General features: G+C 43.6%; 3 protein-coding genes across 4 annotated transcripts in view; all 3 read right to left on the bottom strand.

The window, feature by feature from the left end:
- The window catches only part of sycp3 (synaptonemal complex protein 3), a gene marked incomplete at both ends in the record, with an annotated part of 2,748 nt that extends 1,550 nt beyond the window's left edge, over nt 1–1,198 (bottom strand). Inside the window, 4 exons of the mRNA XM_079163405.1 lie at nt 1–50; nt 396–430; nt 531–609; nt 1,072–1,198. The exon at nt 1–50 is cut by the window's left edge and continues 68 nt beyond it. Of these exons, the coding sequence (XP_079019531.1) occupies nt 1–50; nt 396–430; nt 531–609; nt 1,072–1,198 (291 nt within the window). The remainder of the gene's footprint in view (nt 51–395; nt 431–530; nt 610–1,071) is intronic.
- A 3,321-nt stretch (nt 1,199–4,519) lies between these two features.
- actr6 (actin related protein 6) lies at nt 4,520–12,091 on the bottom strand. Its single transcript, XM_079162319.1, has 11 exons — nt 11,945–12,091; nt 11,151–11,268; nt 8,616–8,684; nt 8,379–8,502; nt 7,584–7,719; nt 7,449–7,505; nt 6,912–7,010; nt 6,708–6,786; nt 6,453–6,624; nt 6,146–6,284; nt 4,520–5,679 (listed from the first exon to the last, which is right to left on the bottom strand). The coding sequence occupies exons 1-11, from the start codon at nt 12,037–12,039 to the stop codon at nt 5,550–5,552; spliced, it is 1,218 nt and encodes a 405-aa protein (XP_079018445.1). The 5' UTR covers nt 12,040–12,091; the 3' UTR covers nt 4,520–5,549.
- Nucleotides 12,092–12,601: 510 nt separating this feature from the next.
- Nucleotides 12,602–18,274, bottom strand: LOC306698277 (protein FAM3C). 2 transcript variants are annotated; one of them, XM_079162520.1, is made up of 10 exons: nt 18,149–18,274; nt 17,886–17,924; nt 17,186–17,269; nt 16,537–16,593; nt 16,359–16,464; nt 15,790–15,848; nt 15,658–15,708; nt 15,487–15,571; nt 14,311–14,437; nt 12,602–13,319 (listed from the first exon to the last, which is right to left on the bottom strand). In XM_079162520.1, the coding sequence occupies exons 2-10, from the start codon at nt 17,911–17,913 to the stop codon at nt 13,230–13,232; spliced, it is 687 nt and encodes a 228-aa protein (XP_079018646.1). In that variant the 5' UTR covers nt 17,914–17,924; nt 18,149–18,274; the 3' UTR covers nt 12,602–13,229. The 2 variants fall into 2 exon arrangements, with proteins under 2 accessions (XP_079018646.1, XP_079018647.1); XM_079162521.1 differs by having other exon boundaries at nt 17,886–18,027; nt 18,149–18,252.
- Nucleotides 18,275–19,274: the final 1,000 nt, after the last annotated feature.

Genomic DNA, 19,274 nt, shown 5'->3' with positions numbered 1-19,274 from the left:
CAGAGACTCCAGACGCTTCTTCTTGGCCTGCATCACCTTACTGATGTCAGCTGGAAGCACAACCACAACTCTGATATACTGATAGTACAATATGGGAGTATTGCTGTTTGTAGATCCTTTACACAGGACTTTATAGAAATGATGTCTAGATACACAGAACAGGTGAAATAATGAGTACAGCATATGAAATACATGAACAATATACATAGTGGTGTGATTAGTAGCAGCTAAGAATAGTAACACTACATGTAAAGCTATAAGATACCATCAACTATAACAGTAGTATAATAGTACATCGATATAAAGTATAAAAGCTGGTCAAAGATGAAGTAAACTAGACTAATCTTTAGGAGAGAGAAGGACTTTAACACACACACCTGCACAAAGCTGCTTACCTCCGAATTTCTCCAACATGGAGTGAACCTCACTTCTGAAGGTGAAAGAGAGAGAGACGTAGCTTTAAATGTTATCACATAATATACATAATATAACCAGACATTAAATAAAGCTCATAAATGAAGCTGTAATACCCGACAGCACCCGTCGCCTCCTCTTCAAAGTCAGATGCTGGTCTCTTCTTGGCCGACTTTTCCACCATCGGAGTTTCATCTGGGGACAAAGAAACGAATGATTCATGTTCGTTAGGAGCTGAGACATGCAGTCTGGAGGAGGCGTCAAACCGGAGACCGCTGGAGCAGTTTGCTCATGAGCAGTGGGCCTATATACCTGTGGACAGGTGCAGAAGTCTCAGTGACATCACTTGATTGCCTCAAAAGGTTGTGAAACAAAATATTAAGTTAAGGGTACCATCATTTTTGTCCAGGCCATTTTCATTAGTTTGTTTAAATGATTCTGTTGAACCACAATTCAAAAGCAATGTTTGATTTTCATTAGTTAATTTTCAGTACATTTTTATTTATTACTTTTGTCAGTTTCAAGTTATTTCAGTGACCATTGTGGGTTTTTCTTTATTTAACGGAAGGGTACCAACTATTTTGACCACGTGTGTATATATATATTATACGTGTATGTTATGTATTGTAAGCTAACAGTAGCTAACGGTACACTTACCTTCTCTCACATCCTCCTCTGAGCCGCTCAGCTCTTTCTTTTCATCTTCTGTAATAAAATCAAAAACCTTTTTATCTAATTTTTCTTCAGGGTGTTTCTTCTTCATCTGTCTTCTCCCTGTTGCCATTCTTCTTCCAACCTGGTCTATTTAATGCTAATGTTACCGAAGCTAGCTCGAACAGACTTAGCTACACAAATGGATTCTGCTAATGGCGGCTAATGCTACCGAGCTAGCTCACCGTTAGCTTAGCGGTTGCTGCAAATGGATTCAAGCTACTTCTTGACTAAATGTCTTTAATAAACAGCCTCAACGTTATTGTAGTTAACTCTTTAAATATAAAGGCGCTCGATACCCGATTCTAGTGTTCGTGTTACGTTCTAAATGACGCTAGAATCAACTGGTTAAGGCACAAACTAAAGGAAGCGAAGCTAACCGGGCTAGCCGAGTTTAAGATGGATTCCCGCCACAACTATGAAGGCAAATCACTGTCAAAATCCGAGCGCGAGATCCATGCGCGCGCGTATTTTACTTTGACGAGCGCTTTTATATCACTCCGCGAGCAAAATGCACTCTCGCGCGAAACTTTATTTTGCGCGCATGGATCTCATTTGCGCTCTCGGACGGTAACAGTGATTTGCCTTCATACACAACCGGTCGGATGAAAGAACCAACGTGTTGTTGTTAGTTTTAATCAGTGGTCCTCGAAGAAGTACTCAGATCCTTTACTGCAGTACAAGTACTAATACCACACTGTACAAATACTCTGTATTACAAGTATTGAATCTTATTATGCTTTTAGAATCTTGCTCAAGCTTCCAAGATGGACGAGTGTAAGTCATGTGTTCCCACCGTCCACGCTGTGTGGAGGAGTTTGATCTACACATTTAAATGTTGATTAAACGACTCATGTAATTATAAAAGCCTTCACTGATCCTACACACGGTGTTCTTCTTGTTTCTGGAAACAATGGAACAAATGTCTGGATGTGTTTAACCCCTGAGCCTGCTGTCCTCTACTGTCCTCTACTGTCCTCCTGCTGTCCTCTACTGTCCTCCTGCTGTCCTCTACTGTCCTCTACTGTCCTCTGCTGTCCTCTACTGTCCTCTACTGTCCTCCTGCTGTCCTCTACTGTCCTCTACTGTCCTCCTGCTGTCCTCTACTGTCCTCCTGCTGTCCTCCTGCTGTCCTCTACTGTCCTCCTGCTGTCCTCTACTGTCCTCTGCTGTCCTCTGCTGTCCTCTACTGTCCTCCTGCTGTCCTCTACTGTCCTCCTGCTGTCCTCTACTGTCCTCTGCTGTCCTCTACTGTCCTCTACTGTCCTCCTACTGTCCTCTACTGTCCTCTACTGTCCTCCTGCTGTCCTCTACTGTCCTCCTACTGTCCTCTACTGTCCTCTACTGTTCTCTACTGTCCTCTACTGTCCTCCTGCTGTCCTCTACTGTCCTCCTGCTGTCCTCTACTGTCCTCTGCTGTCCTCTACTGTCCTCTACTGTCCTCTACTGTCCTCCTGCTGTCCTCTACTGTCCTCCTGCTGTCCTCTACTGTCCTCTGCTGTCCTCTACTGTCCTCTACTGTCCTCTACTGTCCTCCTACTGTCCTCTACTGTCCTCCTACTGTCCTCTACTGTCCTCTACTGTCCTCCTGCTGTCCTCTACTGTCCTCTGCTGTCCTCTACTGTCCTCTACTGTCCTCCTGCTGTCCTCTACTGTCCTCTACTGTCCTCCTGCTGTCCTCTACTGTCCTCTACTGTCCTCCTGCTGTCCTCTACTGTCCTCTACTGTCCTCCTGCTGTCCTCTACTGTCCTCCTACTGTCCTCTACTGTCCTCCTGCTGTCCTCTGCTGTCCTCTACTGTCCTCCTACTGTCCTCTACTGTCCTCCTGCTGTCCTCTGCTGTCCTCTACTGTCCTCTACTGTCCTCCTACTGTCCTCTACTGTCCTCCTGCTGTCCTCTGCTGTCCTCTACTGTCCTCCTACTGTCCTCTACTGTCCTCTACTGTCCTCCTGCTGTCCTCTACTGTCCTCCTGCTGTCCTCTACTGTCCTCTACTGTCCTCTGCTGTCCTCTACTGTCCTCTACTGTCCTCCTGCTGTCCTCTACTGTCCTCTACTGTCCTCCTGCTGTCCTCTACTGTCCTCCTGCTGTCCTCCTGCTGTCCTCTACTGTCCTCCTGCTGTCCTCTACTGTCCTCTGCTGTCCTCTGCTGTCCTCTACTGTCCTCCTGCTGTCCTCTACTGTCCTCCTGCTGTCCTCTACTGTCCTCTGCTGTCCTCTACTGTCCTCTACTGTCCTCCTACTGTCCTCTACTGTCCTCTACTGTCCTCCTGCTGTCCTCTACTGTCCTCCTACTGTCCTCTACTGTCCTCTACTGTTCTCTACTGTCCTCTACTGTCCTCCTGCTGTCCTCTACTGTCCTCCTGCTGTCCTCTACTGTCCTCTGCTGTCCTCTACTGTCCTCTACTGTCCTCCTGCTGTCCTCTACTGTCCTCCTGCTGTCCTCTACTGTCCTCTGCTGTCCTCTACTGTCCTCTACTGTCCTCTACTGTCCTCCTACTGTCCTCTACTGTCCTCCTACTGTCCTCTACTGTCCTCTACTGTCCTCCTGCTGTCCTCTACTGTCCTCTGCTGTCCTCTACTGTCCTCTACTGTCCTCCTGCTGTCCTCTACTGTCCTCTACTGTCCTCCTGCTGTCCTCTACTGTCCTCTACTGTCCTCCTGCTGTCCTCTACTGTCCTCTACTGTCCTCCTGCTGTCCTCTACTGTCCTCCTACTGTCCTCTACTGTCCTCCTGCTGTCCTCTGCTGTCCTCTACTGTCCTCCTACTGTCCTCTACTGTCCTCCTGCTGTCCTCTGCTGTCCTCTACTGTCCTCTACTGTCCTCCTACTGTCCTCTACTGTCCTCCTGCTGTCCTCTGCTGTCCTCTACTGTCCTCTACTGTCCTCCTACTGTCCTCTACTGTCCTCCTACTGTCCTCTACTGTCCTCCTGCTGTCCTCTACTGTCCTCTACTGTCCTCTACTGTCCTCTACTGTCCTCCTGCTGTCCTCTACTGTCCTCTACTGTCCTCCTAATGTCCTCTACTGTCCTCTACTGTCCTCCTGCTGTCCTCTACTGTCCTCTGCTGTCCTCTACTGTCCTCTACTGTCCTCTACTGTCCTCTACTGTCCTCTACTGTCCTCCTGCTGTCCTCCTACTGTCCTCTACTGTCCTCTACTGTCCTCCTACTGTCCTCTACTGTCCTCTACTGTCCTCTGCTGTCCTCTACTGTCCTGTATTTCATATATTGTTGTTTTTGTGTTTTTTTGCTAAATGGACTCACGAGTCTGAAATAAATAAAAGTTGAATTGAATGAAGTAAAGTAGGCCTGTTAATACCATGGTGTAAAATACTTCATTCAGTATTGACACATAAGTAAAAGTACATTGACAAAATACTGTTTAGAGTATTGATAGTAAAAGTACTAAAACACACTAAAAACATTGTTACAAGTAAAAGTACTGCTGTGAGATGTGACTTCAGTAACAGTACGTGAGTATAATGTGGAACATGTGTGTCTGCAGATAGTGTGTGAACAAAGACGGCTGCACAGTTTGTTCTTCCTGGAAACAGATTGATGAAGATATTTATAAAAGTCTCTTTAAAATACTTTAACCTCGTTATAATAAAATCAATCTGTACATAATAAATCATGATCAACATGTCAAATACTGACGCAGTTGGATGATACACTGAATTAAATCTGTTCTTCTTCTGTCCTTTAATAAGACTTGAGCTGTATCCTGATGAACTGGATGTAGTTTGATTATTAAATATAGATTGAAGAGGTTTAAACTGAGATCAGCTGATGGTCCAACAGTAACTCTACACTAACCTTCTGCTTCTATCTGAAGTCTGAAGAAGAGCTTTGATCCTTAACTCCAGCTTGTTCTAGGATGCTTTTATTGTGAAACTCTTAAACACTGAAACAGGAAGCTGTTCCTGTTTAAATCTCAGCTTCCTGTTTCTTTGACTAATGATGCTGGTTTCTTCTCTTCTGATTCATCTTTGTCTCTTCTAACAGTTTATTTCTCCGTCTACTAAACTAAATAACATCATTAGTGAAGAGACTTTCTACAAAATAAAAGCATCAGACTTTCTACAAAATAAAAGCATCAGAGACATTCAGACGTATCGATGTTTGACTGACACAGAAAGCAGATTATTATTATCAGAATTATAAGAAGGATTAAACCCCTGCTCCTCTATAATATAACATGTTAAACCAGCTCCTCTTCTTAAATCAGACTCATTATTACCCGTTGTCATTTTACAATTTACTAACAATAAAAAAGACTGAACAGGTTATAAAGCCACCAGCACAGACTCAGGTACAAAATATACATAACAGCAAACATTTAACTTCACATTTGACTCGTTTTGAATCCCGTTCATCCTTCCGTCCGCTCTCCTGCAGAAGAAGAAGAGACTTCCTGTTTCCGTCAGATATCAAACTTCTCTTCACAGATGAAATGTCCGTTCTCCTCGTAGTCGTCTCGGGTCACGATGATCTCGTCGTAGTCCGGACTGTGAGCCAGCAGCTTCCCGCCTTCCCACGAGTAACTGATCGGACTACACACACACAGACACACAGACACACAGACACACACACACACACACACACACACACACACACACACACACACACACACACACACACACACACACACACACACACACACACACAGACACACAGACACACACAGACACACACACACACACACACACACACACACACACACACACACACACCTTTAGAATGTGTTTCTTTGGCTCTTTTCTGTACTTTGAGTTTCCTTGTTGCTGAAATGTGCTAAATCAATAAATCAGCTTTATAATGTTTACTTTGTAGCTTCTCATAAAACTCATAAATCTTCATTAATCCTCCACAGATTAATCATCACTCTTAACGTCAGACTCTAAAGGATCTAAATGGAAACATGAACTCTTCTTTATGGATTCCGTGCATTCTTCTTCCCAGTGCCTACATTACCCACAATGCACCTCTCTGTTGCGTGTGGTAGATTGGTGAACTCACTTCTCCGGCTGCAGCACGGACACGGGGAGGTGGGCGGGGGCTAGAGATCGAAGCTCCGCCTCCAGCCGCTCTCTGAAGCCAGAGAACAAAGTGTTTCCTCCGGTCAGGACCACGTTCTGGTAGAAGTGAGCCTGCATCTCTGGAGGAGGAACCACACACACACATTACAGACATATATATATAATAACTACATGTGGACACACGGGGACGACTTTCACTGGAGCATAAAGAAACACACAGACTCAGAGTAAAACACATTTTCTGGACCAGAGACCAGAGACCAGAGACCATGAGGTCCAGTACTGACCTTCAGGCAGAGACTGGATGGAGTCCACGATGGCCTCCGGGACCCCCGTCTCCTGGAGGCCGATGTCCGACGGGTGGAAGAGCATCTCTGGGACGGCGAAGCGCTCGTTGGCGAGTCTCAGGATCTGCTCCCCGGTCTTGTACTTCCCACTGAAGACCATCCCGTCTGGAGGCTGGGGGACAGGAAAGAGGGACGGACCGCTGAGAGGAAGCTCATCTATCTGAGACGAAAGCTCAGGAAATATCTTTTTAATACCTTACAGAATCCTTTCTTGATGGAGCTGAAGTCTGGTAGAACGTAGTCCCTCACCACGGTGTTCTCCTCGCCCTTCAGCCTGAACACAGTCACAAACACCTCGTTTATTATCAATAAGATCCTGATCCACATCTGGTCCACATCTGGTCCACATCTGGTCCACTAGTCTTTAAATGAAAAGCTTGTCTGTGTTTCTGTACTTACTGTGAAACCTCCATGTCTTTGTAAAAGTGCTGCGAGACGTAGCAGACGTCCTCCTTCACCTGGTTGATCACGTGAGTTTCATCCATCACATGTAACTGACTGAAGAGACAGAGAGACACAGAGAGAGAGAGACAGACAGAGAGAGACACAGAGAGAGAGAGACAGAGAGAGACAGAGAGAGACAGAGAGAGAGAGACAGACAGAGAGAGACACAGAGAGAGAGAGACAGAGAGAGACAGAGAGAGAGAGACAGACAGAGAGAGACACAGAGAGAGAGAGACAGACAGAGAGAGACAGAGAGAGAGACACAGAGAGAGAGAGACAGACAGAGAGAGACAGACAGAGACACAGAGAGAGACAGACAGAGAGAGACAGAGAGAGACAGAGAGAGAGAGACAGACAGAGACACAGAGAGAGACAGACAGAGAGAGACCGACAGAGAGAGAGAGACAGACAGACAGACAGGTTATCTGTGACAGATTCAAACAGCAGCTGTTTCATGAGAGCCAATCCGATGACAGCGTGCTGTGACCTCACCGATACGAGATGATCTCCTTCAGGTGATTGGTCAGCAGCTTCCCTCCTACGTTGACCCTGGATGGGGGATATAAACCGTGTTATTACATGTGGTGCCGGTGCAGCGGTGCATGCTGGTCGCTGTAGTCCTCTGACCTGCGGATGCCCTCCTTCATCTTCTTGCTGCGGCAGTAAGGAGCGACGTGAGTGAAGGAGAAGCCGCTGTCCACCAGCAGACAGCAGAGCTCTGAGGGCTGAGAGCTGAAGTAGTGATGAGCGGACAGAGAGCCGGCTGGAGGAGACACACAAGAACAACAGCTGCTGAGGCCCAGTGGACCCGGTATCAAACCCCCGACCCCCCGAGACAAACCTCTGAACCAGAGTCATCTAGATATTAAGAGAGCACTTCTGCTGCGTCAGCGTTCTCTGGAATTCTACATTTTTATTATATTTTGTTATTCTTCGTCTTTGTTAATATATGTGTTCATGCGTCTGTTGATAAGCATTACAACTCTGGTTATTAATTAAAAAGAGTTTTGTTCCGTTTGCTCCAAAACAAATCTGTGACGAACACACTTCAGACAATTATCTTTATTATCACATGAAAATTCACACTTTCATAAAGTCAGGATTTATTATTTAATTAGTGGAAAGCACTAAATATAGTATTTGTGCTTCAACAAGCTCAAAAGAACAACTTCTCACTTTCAGTTCGGTCACAAAAGGGTTAAAGAGACTCCAGTGATGTCACTTGAGTCGCCGTGGAGTGAGACAGAATTGATGGGACCAGCTAGCACAGTTGCATCGTGGGTAATGTAGGCGCCACGTTTTGACAAGGAAGAACAAAGTGTGGAATTAAAAGATGTTTCTGGTTCTGCTGCATCGATTTGAATCCCGTTTTCTCCTCCAATCAGAGGAGCCGAGGGGTCAGGGGTCAGGGGTCACACTCACCGTTTATTCTGAGGACCGACTGGAACTGGTACTCCTCAAACAGGATCTCGTTCATCGACTCCTGGATGGAGGAGAAGTTGAAGTACGGCTCAGTGATGATGATGCTGGTGTCTGAGAAGTCCACCTGGAGGAGGAGGAGGAGGAGGAGGAGGAGGAGGAGGAGGAGGAGGAATTAGATCCAGAATAACAAACACTAGAAGCTTCTGTGAATAGAACTCATTAAAATAAAGTAGAAACCTTAAACATCTCTTTTCCAAACAGGTGATCCCAGACTTTCCTCTGGACGTCCCAGTTCACCAGATAACCCTGAAGGAGCAACAAGAGGAGCATCAACAGGAGGAACAAGAGGAGGAACAAGAGGAGGAACAACAGGAGGATCAACAGGAGGAACAAGAGGAGGATCAACAGGAGGAACAACAGGAGGATCAACAGGAGGATCAACAGGAGGATCAACAGGAGGAACAAGAGGAGGAACAACAAGAGCATCAACAGGAGGATCAAGAGGAGGAACAACAAGAGCATCAACAGGAGGAACAAGAGGAGGATCAACAGGAGGATCAACAGGAGGATCAACAGGAGGATCAACAGGAGGAACAACAGGAGGATCAAGAGGAGGATCAAGAGGAGGAACAACAAGAGCATCAACAGGAGGAACAAGAGGAGGATCAACAGGAGGATCAACAGGAGGATCAACAGGAGGATCAACAGGAGGAACAACAGGAGGATCAAGAGGAGGATCAAGAGGAGGAACAACAAGAGCATCAACAGGAGGAACAAGAGGAGGATCAACAGGAGGAACAACAGGAGGATCAACAGGAGGAACAAGAGGAGGATCAACAGGAGGAACAGCAGGAGGATCAACAGGAGGATCAACAGGAGGATCAACAGGAGGAACAACAGGAGGAACAACAGGAGGATCAAGAGGAGGATCAACAGGAGGAACAACAGGAGGAACAACAGGAGGAACAAGAGGAGGAACAAGAGGAGGAACAACAGGAGGATCAACAGGAGGAACAAGAGGAGGATCAACAGGAGGAACAACAGGAGGATCAACAGGAGGATCAACAGGAGGATCAACAGGAGGAACAACAGGAGGAACAAGAGGAGGAACAAGAGGAGGAACAACAGGAGGATCAACAGGAGGAACAAGAGGAGGATCAACAGGAGGAACAACAGGAGGATCAACAGGAGGATCAACAGGAGGATCAACAGGAGGAACAAGAGGAGGAACAACAAGAGCATCAACAGGAGGATCAAGAGGAGGAACAACAAGAGCATCAACAGGAGGAACAAGAGGAGGATCAACAGGAGGATCAACAGGAGGATCAACAGGAGGATCAACAGGAGGAACAACAGGAGGATCAAGAGGAGGATCAAGAGGAGGAACAACAAGAGCATCAACAGGAGGAACAAGAGGAGGATCAACAGGAGGATCAACAGGAGGATCAACAGGAGGATCAACAGGAGGAACAACAGGAGGATCAAGAGGAGGATCAACAGGAGGAACAACAGGAGGATCAACAGGAGGATCAACAGGAGGAACAAGAGGAGCGTCAACAGGAGGAACAAGAGGAGGAACAACAAGAGGAACAAGAGGAACAACAGGAGGATCAAGAGGAGGAACAAGAGGAGGAACAACAGGAGGATCAACAGGAGGAACAAGAGGAACAACAGGAGGATCAAGAGGAGGATCAACAGGAGGAACAACAGGAGGAACAAGAGGAACAACAGGAGGATCAACAGGAGGATCAACAGGAGGAACAACAGGAGGATCAACAGGAGGATCAACAGGAGGATCAACAGGAGGATCAACAGGAGGAACAACAGGAGGAACAACAGGAGGAACAAGAGGAACAACAGGAGGATCAAGAGGAGGAACAAGAGGAGGAACAACAAGAGCGTCAACAGGAGGAACAAGAGGAGGATCAACAGGAGGAACAACAGGAGGAACAAGAGGAACAACAGGAGGATCAACAGGAGGATCAACAGGAGGAACAAGAGGAGCGTCAACAGGAGGAACAAGAGGAGGAACAACAAGAGGAACAAGAGGAACAACAGGAGGATCAAGAGGAGGAACAAGAGGAGGAACAACAAGAGGAACAAGAGGAACAACAGGAGGATCAAGAGGAGGAACAAGAGGAGGATCAACAAAAGGAACAACAGGAGGATCAACAAGAGCATCAACAGGAGGAACAAGAGGAGGAACAAGAGGAACAACAGGAGGATCAAGAGGAGGAACAAGAGGAGGAACAACAAGAGCGTCAACAGGAGGAACAAGAGGAGGATCAACAGGAGGATCAACAAGAGCATCAACAGGAGGATCAAGAGGAGGATCAACAGGAGGAACAACAGGAGGAACAAGAGGAACAACAGGAGGATCAAGAGGAGGAACAAGAGGAGGAACAACAAGAGCGTCAACAGGAGGATCAAGAGGAGGATCAACAGGAGGATCAACAAGAGCATCAACAGGAGGATCAAGAGGAGGATCAACAGGAGGATCAACAAGAGCATCAACAGGAGGATCAAGAGGAGGAACAAGAGGAGGAACAACAAGAGCGTCAACAGGAGGAACAAGAGGAGGATCAAGAGGAGGAACAAGAGGAGGAACAACAAGAGGAACAAGAGGAGGAACAAGACGACGAACAAGAGGAGGAACAGGAGGAGGAACAGGAGGAGTAACAGAATCTCTGAGACCAGTACGGATACACACTCCCCATCACTCACTCACTCACTCACTCACTCACTCCCTCCCTCCTCCTCCCTCCTCCTCACCTTCTGGAAGGGGAGGATGTAGAAGAGTCCTGACGGGTCTTTGATCTCATCGATCTGATTGGCTGTGAAGGTTTTTAATCTGGACGTCTTGGAGCGAAACTGACAGTTTGGGATGATGCTGAAACAGAAGGTCAGTAATTATTATAATAATGATATATTATATATAATATAATAATACAATTATAATATCATAATATTATTATTATGATTATAATAATTATTGTTATTAGAAGAAGCAATGATGTTTAAAAACAGCTGTAAGTGACTAAAAGACCAGGTTTACATGATCAGCTGCTAAACAAGAAGTTATTTAAGATGAATGAACATTAATTATATTATTATTATTATATTATTCACTCATCTGCAGTCCTATCAAAGACACACATTAATTCAATATAAATGGTGGTTCTGATGATGATAAAATATGAAATAATATATTAAAATACAATAAATAATCAAATATATTAAAATAAAATACAATAAATAATAAAATACAATATAAGATAATAAAATAAAAAATAAAAGAATTGCAATTAAAATATTAAAAAAGAATACTAATTTGAAATGTAAAACAATATGTAAAATTAATCTGTTGACAAAGAAAAGACTGTTTTCTAGAGGATGGAACGATGGAAAGTGTTCACAGTATTAAATAAAGATGACGTCATTAAGCTTCATATTTAATATGTATTCATGTTCATTAAACAGACGGTTGTTAAACGGAGTTTGGCATCACGTGTTTATTATTATCATTAGCATCAACATTAGCCTTTGCTAACACTACGTGACGTCACCTGACTGCCTCCTGGCTGTAGCCGATCTTCGCGGTACAGGCTCCGTTATCCAGAACTAACGTCGCCATTTTATTCTCGGTACGAACCGAGTTCATTCAACAGAAACACTTTCTACACTTTGAGAACGCGACGCTCCGCCATTTACACGTCCGGTCTGTTTCCGGCAGACTTCACGCTCTAACGCAGCCAATCAGGTCTTCTCTTCCTTTTTTCCTGTATGCTCATTGGCGGCTGGTGTAGCCAATCAGATACGCGGTTTAGGGTCCGTACAGAATAATGTTCGGGTGGAAACGGGTCCCGTCTCGTCTGTTCCTCCACAAAAATCTATTTTCTAATTATTTATTATTAAACATACATTAAATGCACATATGATATATTATATATATTATATATCTAAATAAATAAAAAATAAAGGAGATTTATATACAATTATATAGAATACATAAGTCATTTCATTAAATAATTTCTTAATCACTAGGCATAGATCATATTTATATATAATATATAATGTATAATACATATATATATATATAATATATATATATATATATTAATGGAGAGGACACCAATATAATAAATGTAAATGCAGACTTGTTGTATAATTTAAATAATCTTTTAAAGAACTGGACGTCGTGCATCACGGAGCAAAACTGTGTTTATGAGGACATTTGTTTTATTGATTTATTGGCAGAAAGAAAACATTTGACTTTGTTATGTTGTTGTTGTTGTTGACGTCCTCCACTCCTTTTTTTATATTTCATATAAATATTAAAAGACACCAGAACAAATATGACAGGAAGCTTTCTAAATGTTACACATTATGAGTATATGAGATCTATAGTTGTACATGTTAAAGAGCACAATTAGTATTTCCCACAGACAAAACTAAGTTTTAGAAAAGTTTTAAAAAACATATTTCTGTAGAAAAACATATTTTTGTAGAAAAACATATTTTTGTAGAAAAACACATCACCCGGTAAAATAAAAGGATATTCTTTTAAAAGGACAAACAACATTGTGGGGTGAATCCTCGTCTCTGATTGGCTCTTCTTGCCCAGAGAACACATGTGACTGATCCTGATGAATCATTCGGACTAAACAAAGAATGGATGAATGCACTTATGGTTGTGAGTCGACGACGGTTATCAAAGAATTAGGACGCGTCCTTCTGACCGGCTCCCTCAGACCTGGATGAAAAGGTCTTTTCCTCCGTTGGTAACAGTTCCTCTGATTTGTCTTCCAGCGACGCTGAAGTCTCAACACGTGGTGCTCCTCCTCCTCCGGGTCACTCCAGGTTTCTGGGGATGCATCCTTGCATCTCGATGAGCTCGGGCCAGCCGTCATATTTATTCTTTGCGCCGTCGTTCTTCATGGACTGAAACAGAAAACGTCCGTTTGTGTCGATTCATCGATGAGTTCAACGTTCTCTGCTTTTCTCTCTGATTGGTCTTCATATATTTCATGTGTGACAGTAAAGCAGTGGTGGCCGTCAGGGCCTCAAAGCCTTCTCTGCTGTTCTAAACACAATCACAAAGTTAGAGCTATTCTATAATTTAATAACTTTTCTTAAATACACTACATGTATCATCATTTATAAAAATATGTTTCCCATTATCTTATGTTCTCATTGCACAGCTACTGTGCTCCTCAGCTGCTCTGCTTCAGTGCAGCTTGTTTTAAGTAGAGCTTTGATCCAATCAGAGTTCACCTCTGTGTCTCTAGGTAGAAGAGAGGCCCCAGGCCTGCAGACTCACCAGTGAATCCATGTGCAGGTTAAGTGAATGGGGACGATGTTGTTGATCGTCATAGTGTTCAACCAATCAGATCTTTAGTTTGAGATTCTTAGACACGCCAGAGCGGCCTGCAGGCCTACAGCTACGTCAGCATTACTGCAGCTCAGCGTGTGCTGTGATTGGTCAGTGGGCGAGCACGTGACTGTCGTGAAATGAAACTTACAGCAGAGGCTTAGTCGGAGTAGTGAGAGTTCAAATTGAAAGATATGGAAGAAATTATGACATTTTTTTGCATTTTGCTTGGTGTAGATTATTATTCTTTGTTTTTTAACACTCAATGTCTGAAGGAGGAGAAACGGATTAGTGAGTTGAGATTAAACTCTTTGTCAACAAAGAAAGGAGGATGTGATCAGCATCTGGTAAGTCAGCTGGTTTGTTTGTACATCTGCAGCAGCTTTAAGATGCTTGTTTATATATTATTATTTGTACAACTTGTTTTTATGAAGATGGATTTTTGTTTGGTTTAATATGTGATAGGAACCATTGAACAGTAAACAAAGACAACGTGAGTTTGAGTGGTGAACCCAGAGAAGATGAAGCAACATGAAGAACATGAGATGGATCAGTTGTTACCTTCTCAAAGTCGCTCTGCGCTGACGCTCCTTTCCCACCAACAAACACCCAGTTATCCCGGTACCCCAGAGACCTGATGGAGGAGCTGCCCAGCTCAGAGATCAGCTGCCTCGCCTCCTCATTCAACCTGACCAACACACACCAGAACACACAGGGGATCAATACTAATGTTGTGTTAATAGTAGTAATACACTATTGATAATGTTCATGTATTAATACTAGTGCTGGGCAACGATTAACATGTTTAATCTCGATTAATCTCATTGTTATGTTAAAGTTCATAATGAATCTAAAGTAGTGTGTTGGTCTCTTGTGTGTTAAAGTGCTGCTCTATGAACTAAAGGTCAAAGGTCAACAACATTTGATGTGAACACGTTAAACTCATGCGTTGTTGTTAACAGCAGGATTCTCTTCACACAGCAGCAGTTCTATCTCTTCACTCTCTGTGCTCAGTGTGTGAACATGAACAACATGAACAACACGTTTCATCACAATGTGTGTGTTGTGTGTTCTCCTCTTCATCACTATGATGCTGTAACTCAGAGGTGATGAAGGTCACCCAGCGATGTCCAGTAGTCTCCACTGAGAGCAGCAGCTGGTGCTCGTTGTGACGCGTTGCTGTTGTCGTCTCTCCTTTAACACAACTCGTGTGTTCTTCTGGTGACGGTGCGTCTTGAGGCTCATACGTGACGTCATGAGGACGTTCCTCAGACCGACATCTTCACAACACCAACCTGCAGAGTGTCTCCACTGCTCTGTAGCATCTGTTAGCTTGTCTCTGTAGCATCTGTTAGCTTGTCTCTGTAGCATCTGTTAGCTTGTCTCTGTAGCATCTGTTAGCTTGTCTCTGTAGCATCTGTTAGCTTGTCTCTGTAGCATCTGTTAGCTTGTCTCTGTAGCATCTGTTAGCTTGTGTTGCTTTAGTTTCTCTAAACTTCTCCCACGCGCTGCATCAACGTAGTCTGAAGACTTCCTGCACCGCTTCTTTGGGTGATTTGCTGCATCAACGGTGTGTTTTGCATTTAAAATAAACTGCGTTAACGTGCGATAAAATAATTGTCGGCGTTAAGTTGCCCAGCACTAATATATAATGTGTATGTATTAATAATGTTAATGTATTAGCGATAATGTTAATAATCATAATCAATGCAGATGTAAAAGTAGGGAGACGTTTACTGTGTTGTCGGCTCGTCGTAGGACGCGATCAGCACCACATTTCCCGTCTCAATGCTCTTCAGGAACTCGATGAGAGCTTTCACATCTGGAACAAAAACATCCCGTCAAACTTTGAACTCTTTCTTGGAATCACCTGAAGAACCACGCGGTAGTAAATCAGTTCCTACGTACCACCACCATACATGTTAAAGGTTCCCGTCTTCATGACTTCTCCGGTTTTACCTGTTGAAGACAGAGACTTTAGAGACTCTTCTATCAGAGATCAGTCACTGATGGAAGAGATGCAGCTGGTTCAACACTCACTGTTCATTAGAACTATGTTGATTCCATGTCCAGCGTTGTTCAAGACCGCTCCAAGAACCCTGAAGAAGAGTTTGATCTACTGTAACTACCAGCTGGCATCAAGAAAGAGCAAACAAATCCAACCAGAGGTCCAGAAGAACCAGGACCAAAAAGACCAGAAGGATCAGAGGACCAGCAGACCAAAAGAACCAGAAGGACTAGAAGAGAAGAAGGACAAAAAGGACAAGACGGACCACAACAACACAAGAGGACCAGTAGGACTAGAAGGACCAGAGGACTAGAAGGACCAAAGGCATCAGAAGGACCAAAAGGACCAGAGAACCAGAGGACTAGAAGGACCAAAAAGACCATTAGGTCCATTGGGTCCAAATGAACCAGAAGTCCAGAAGGACTAGAAGACAAGAAGGACAAAAAGGACCAGAAGACCAGTAGGACCAGAAGAACCAATGGACTAGTGTACCAGATCAGCATCACCAGCTGACTCACTAAAACATTCCGTGTGAATTTTTCTCACTGAGATAAAAAGCAGGAAGTGTTTGAGGAGGAAGTTCTCCGGGGGAAACACCTACAGCTTGTTTTGGAGGCAGATCTTTGGAGCCACGATGTTGGCGGCTCCACTGTGGATGAAGAAGCTGAAGGAATCCACCGGACACTCTCTGATGCTGCACGATGCAGCTGGAGAGGAAACATCGATTAAATCCCCCATCAGATCAACTTGACCCTGATCAGGTTGAATCCATCACTGACCTTTAGAGGACTTCTTGGGCGTCTCAGATCCTCCAGATAAAGAACGCCGCAAATCCTCTGGAACAACAAGAGTCAAACAGATGTTTAAAACATCTGTCTTCTGTCTTCTGAATAGCAACATCTAACCTGCTGACTCGGACAAAGTTTGTAGTTTCGTCCTTCAACGTCGGCTCGAATTCAATTCAGTGAAGATGAATCTGCCGCAGCATGAATCACATCAACGTTCAGCTGGAGCCTCATGTTTACTTCAGAGTTCGTCCAATTAAAGGAGAGAATGTTTTCACAAAGATCATCTCTTCTGTGTTTAACTAGAAGATACTGCTTTATAGTGATGATGTAACCAAGTACATTTACTCAAGTACTCTACAGTACACATTTGAGGTACTTTTACTTCAGTACTTTCTTGTCCTCCACTACATCTCAGAGGTACATATTGTACTTTTTGTGTCTTTCTGAAGGAGTTGCAGCTGAACTCACATTATTTAAGCACAGAGTACATGAAGCCTGATTCATTTAACTTCCACCGGTCGTATCACAGCAGATACTACAGAGATACATGTAGTACACGTGTATTATCAAAACAATCAGAAGAATGTCTCCAGTAAGAACACATTGATAGCAGAACTCAGGACCGAGCTGTCAAAAGTACCTTTGAACGGGCTGCTGGCTTTCTGCAGGATTAGAGCCAAGACAACAGCCGCTGTCCCCAAGACCAGCACGACCTTTAAAACCCCTGCAGGAGACAGACAGAGAGAAGGGGAGACAAGGGGAGAAGAGGGGAGACAAAGGGAGACAAAGAGAGACAAAGAGAGACAAAGAGAGACAAGGGGAGACAAAGAGAGACAAGGGGAGACAAAGGGAGATAAGGGGAGACAAAGAGAGACAAGGGGAGACACCAAACATCAGACTACAGCTCCACCAGTCGGACCAGATCTCAACAGAACGGAGGAGCTGAGACACTCCAGTCGAACCGGTTTCGTGAGTTTCAAATGAGTACGTCAGATATTAAGACATGAAGAAGAGTACGTCAGATATTAATACATGAAGAAGAGTACGTCAGATATTAAGACATGAAGAAGAGTACGTCAGATATTAAGACATGAAGAAGAGAGAGAAGATCTTTAGTTTAACATTGTTTTAATTAGAATCGTGTTTGAAGTCTCTTCACAAACAATCTTTGGTAAAAATATGAATTGAGTCTTATTATTATTATTATTATATATATTCCTGTATTATCGTCTATGTTACACTTTCTATCGTCTTGAGTTTTGTTTCTCTTTTCTTTACAAAGTTAAAACACACACACACACACACACACACACACACACACACACACACACACAACTTACTTCCGATGAAGTTTGATCGTATTGCCATTTTAGTTTTTCCTGTTAAAAAAGAAAATGGTGAAGAGGGTGAAGACTTCAGGATGAATCCAGTTTCTGTGTAATCATAATAATCATCATCTTCATCTTCATCGCCACTCGTTTCCTGAACAGGTGCAACAACTCGAGCAGGTCAGAGATTCAATGATTGAGTCTGAAGGAATGAATTCAGATCACTTGTTGAGTCTGAAACCCAAAAACATTCCGTTTGTTGTATACAAACTTACTGTACTTCCTGTGCAGGTGTCTTCTCTCAGCTCCTCACTCACTCACTGCCTCTGGTTGCACACAAACACCAGAATGAAAGGAACAGAAGTGAACTGACGCTCTGACTGTGAACATGTGAGTCTTTGAGAGGCGTTCAAATGCCGGAGACGAAACCTGCTGATCCTGTTACGCCTCCCTGAGTTACAACCTGCCTCACCCGGAGAGTCCACATCGCTCACCTGGTGACGAGGTCAGACTGTGACCTCATAGATGAGTAATGAACGGTAAACATGTAGCCCTGAAGGTAAACGCAGCGCTCACCACTCCGAAATATGACTTCAATCATAAACAACTTCTTCATCGGGGTTTCAATCGGTTTAAAACGTGTTAATGAGCTGAAACTCAATAAACACATTTGGAAAAACTAAGTGCAGCAGCAGCTGAAACGATCTGTGACTTTTAGAAAGATAATGATCAGTGTTTCAGTGATAATGGTCAGTGTTTCAGTGATAATGGTCAGTGTTTCAGTGATAATGGTCAGTGTTTCAGTGATAATGGTCAGTGTTTCAGTGATAATGGTCAGTGTTTCAGTGATAATGGTCGGTGTTTCAGTGATAATGGTCGGTGTTTCAGTGATAATGGTCGGTGTTTCAGTGATAATGGTCAGTGTTTCAGTGATAATGGTCAGTGTTTCAGTGATAATGGTCAGTGTTTCAGTGATAATGGTCAGTGTTTCATTGATAATGGTCAGTGTTTCAGTGATAATGATCAGTGTTTCATTAATAATGGTCAGTGTTTCAATGATAATGGTCAGTGTTTCATTGACAATGGTCAGTGTTTCATTGATAATGGTCAGTGTTTCATTGATAATGGTCAGTGTTTCAGTGATAATGGTCAGTGTTTCAGTGATAATGGTCAGTGTTTCAGTGATAATGGTCAGTGTTTAATTGATAATGGTCAGTGTTTCAGTGATAATGGTCAGTGTTTCATTGATAATGGTCAGTGTTTCAGTGATAATGGTCAGTGTTTAATTGATAATGGTCAGTGTTTCAGTGATAATGGTCAGTGTTTAATTGATAATGGTCAGTGTTTCAGTGATAATGGTCAGTGTTTCATTGACAATGGTCAGTGTTTAATTGATAATGG

The sequence above is a fragment of the Pholis gunnellus genome (genome assembly GCF_910591455.1).
Source record: "Pholis gunnellus genome assembly, chromosome: 7".
Taxonomy (NCBI): Eukaryota; Metazoa; Chordata; class Actinopteri; order Perciformes; family Pholidae; genus Pholis; species Pholis gunnellus.
Note: the sequence above shows the minus strand (reverse complement) of the source record. Positions and strands in the feature narration are given on the sequence as shown.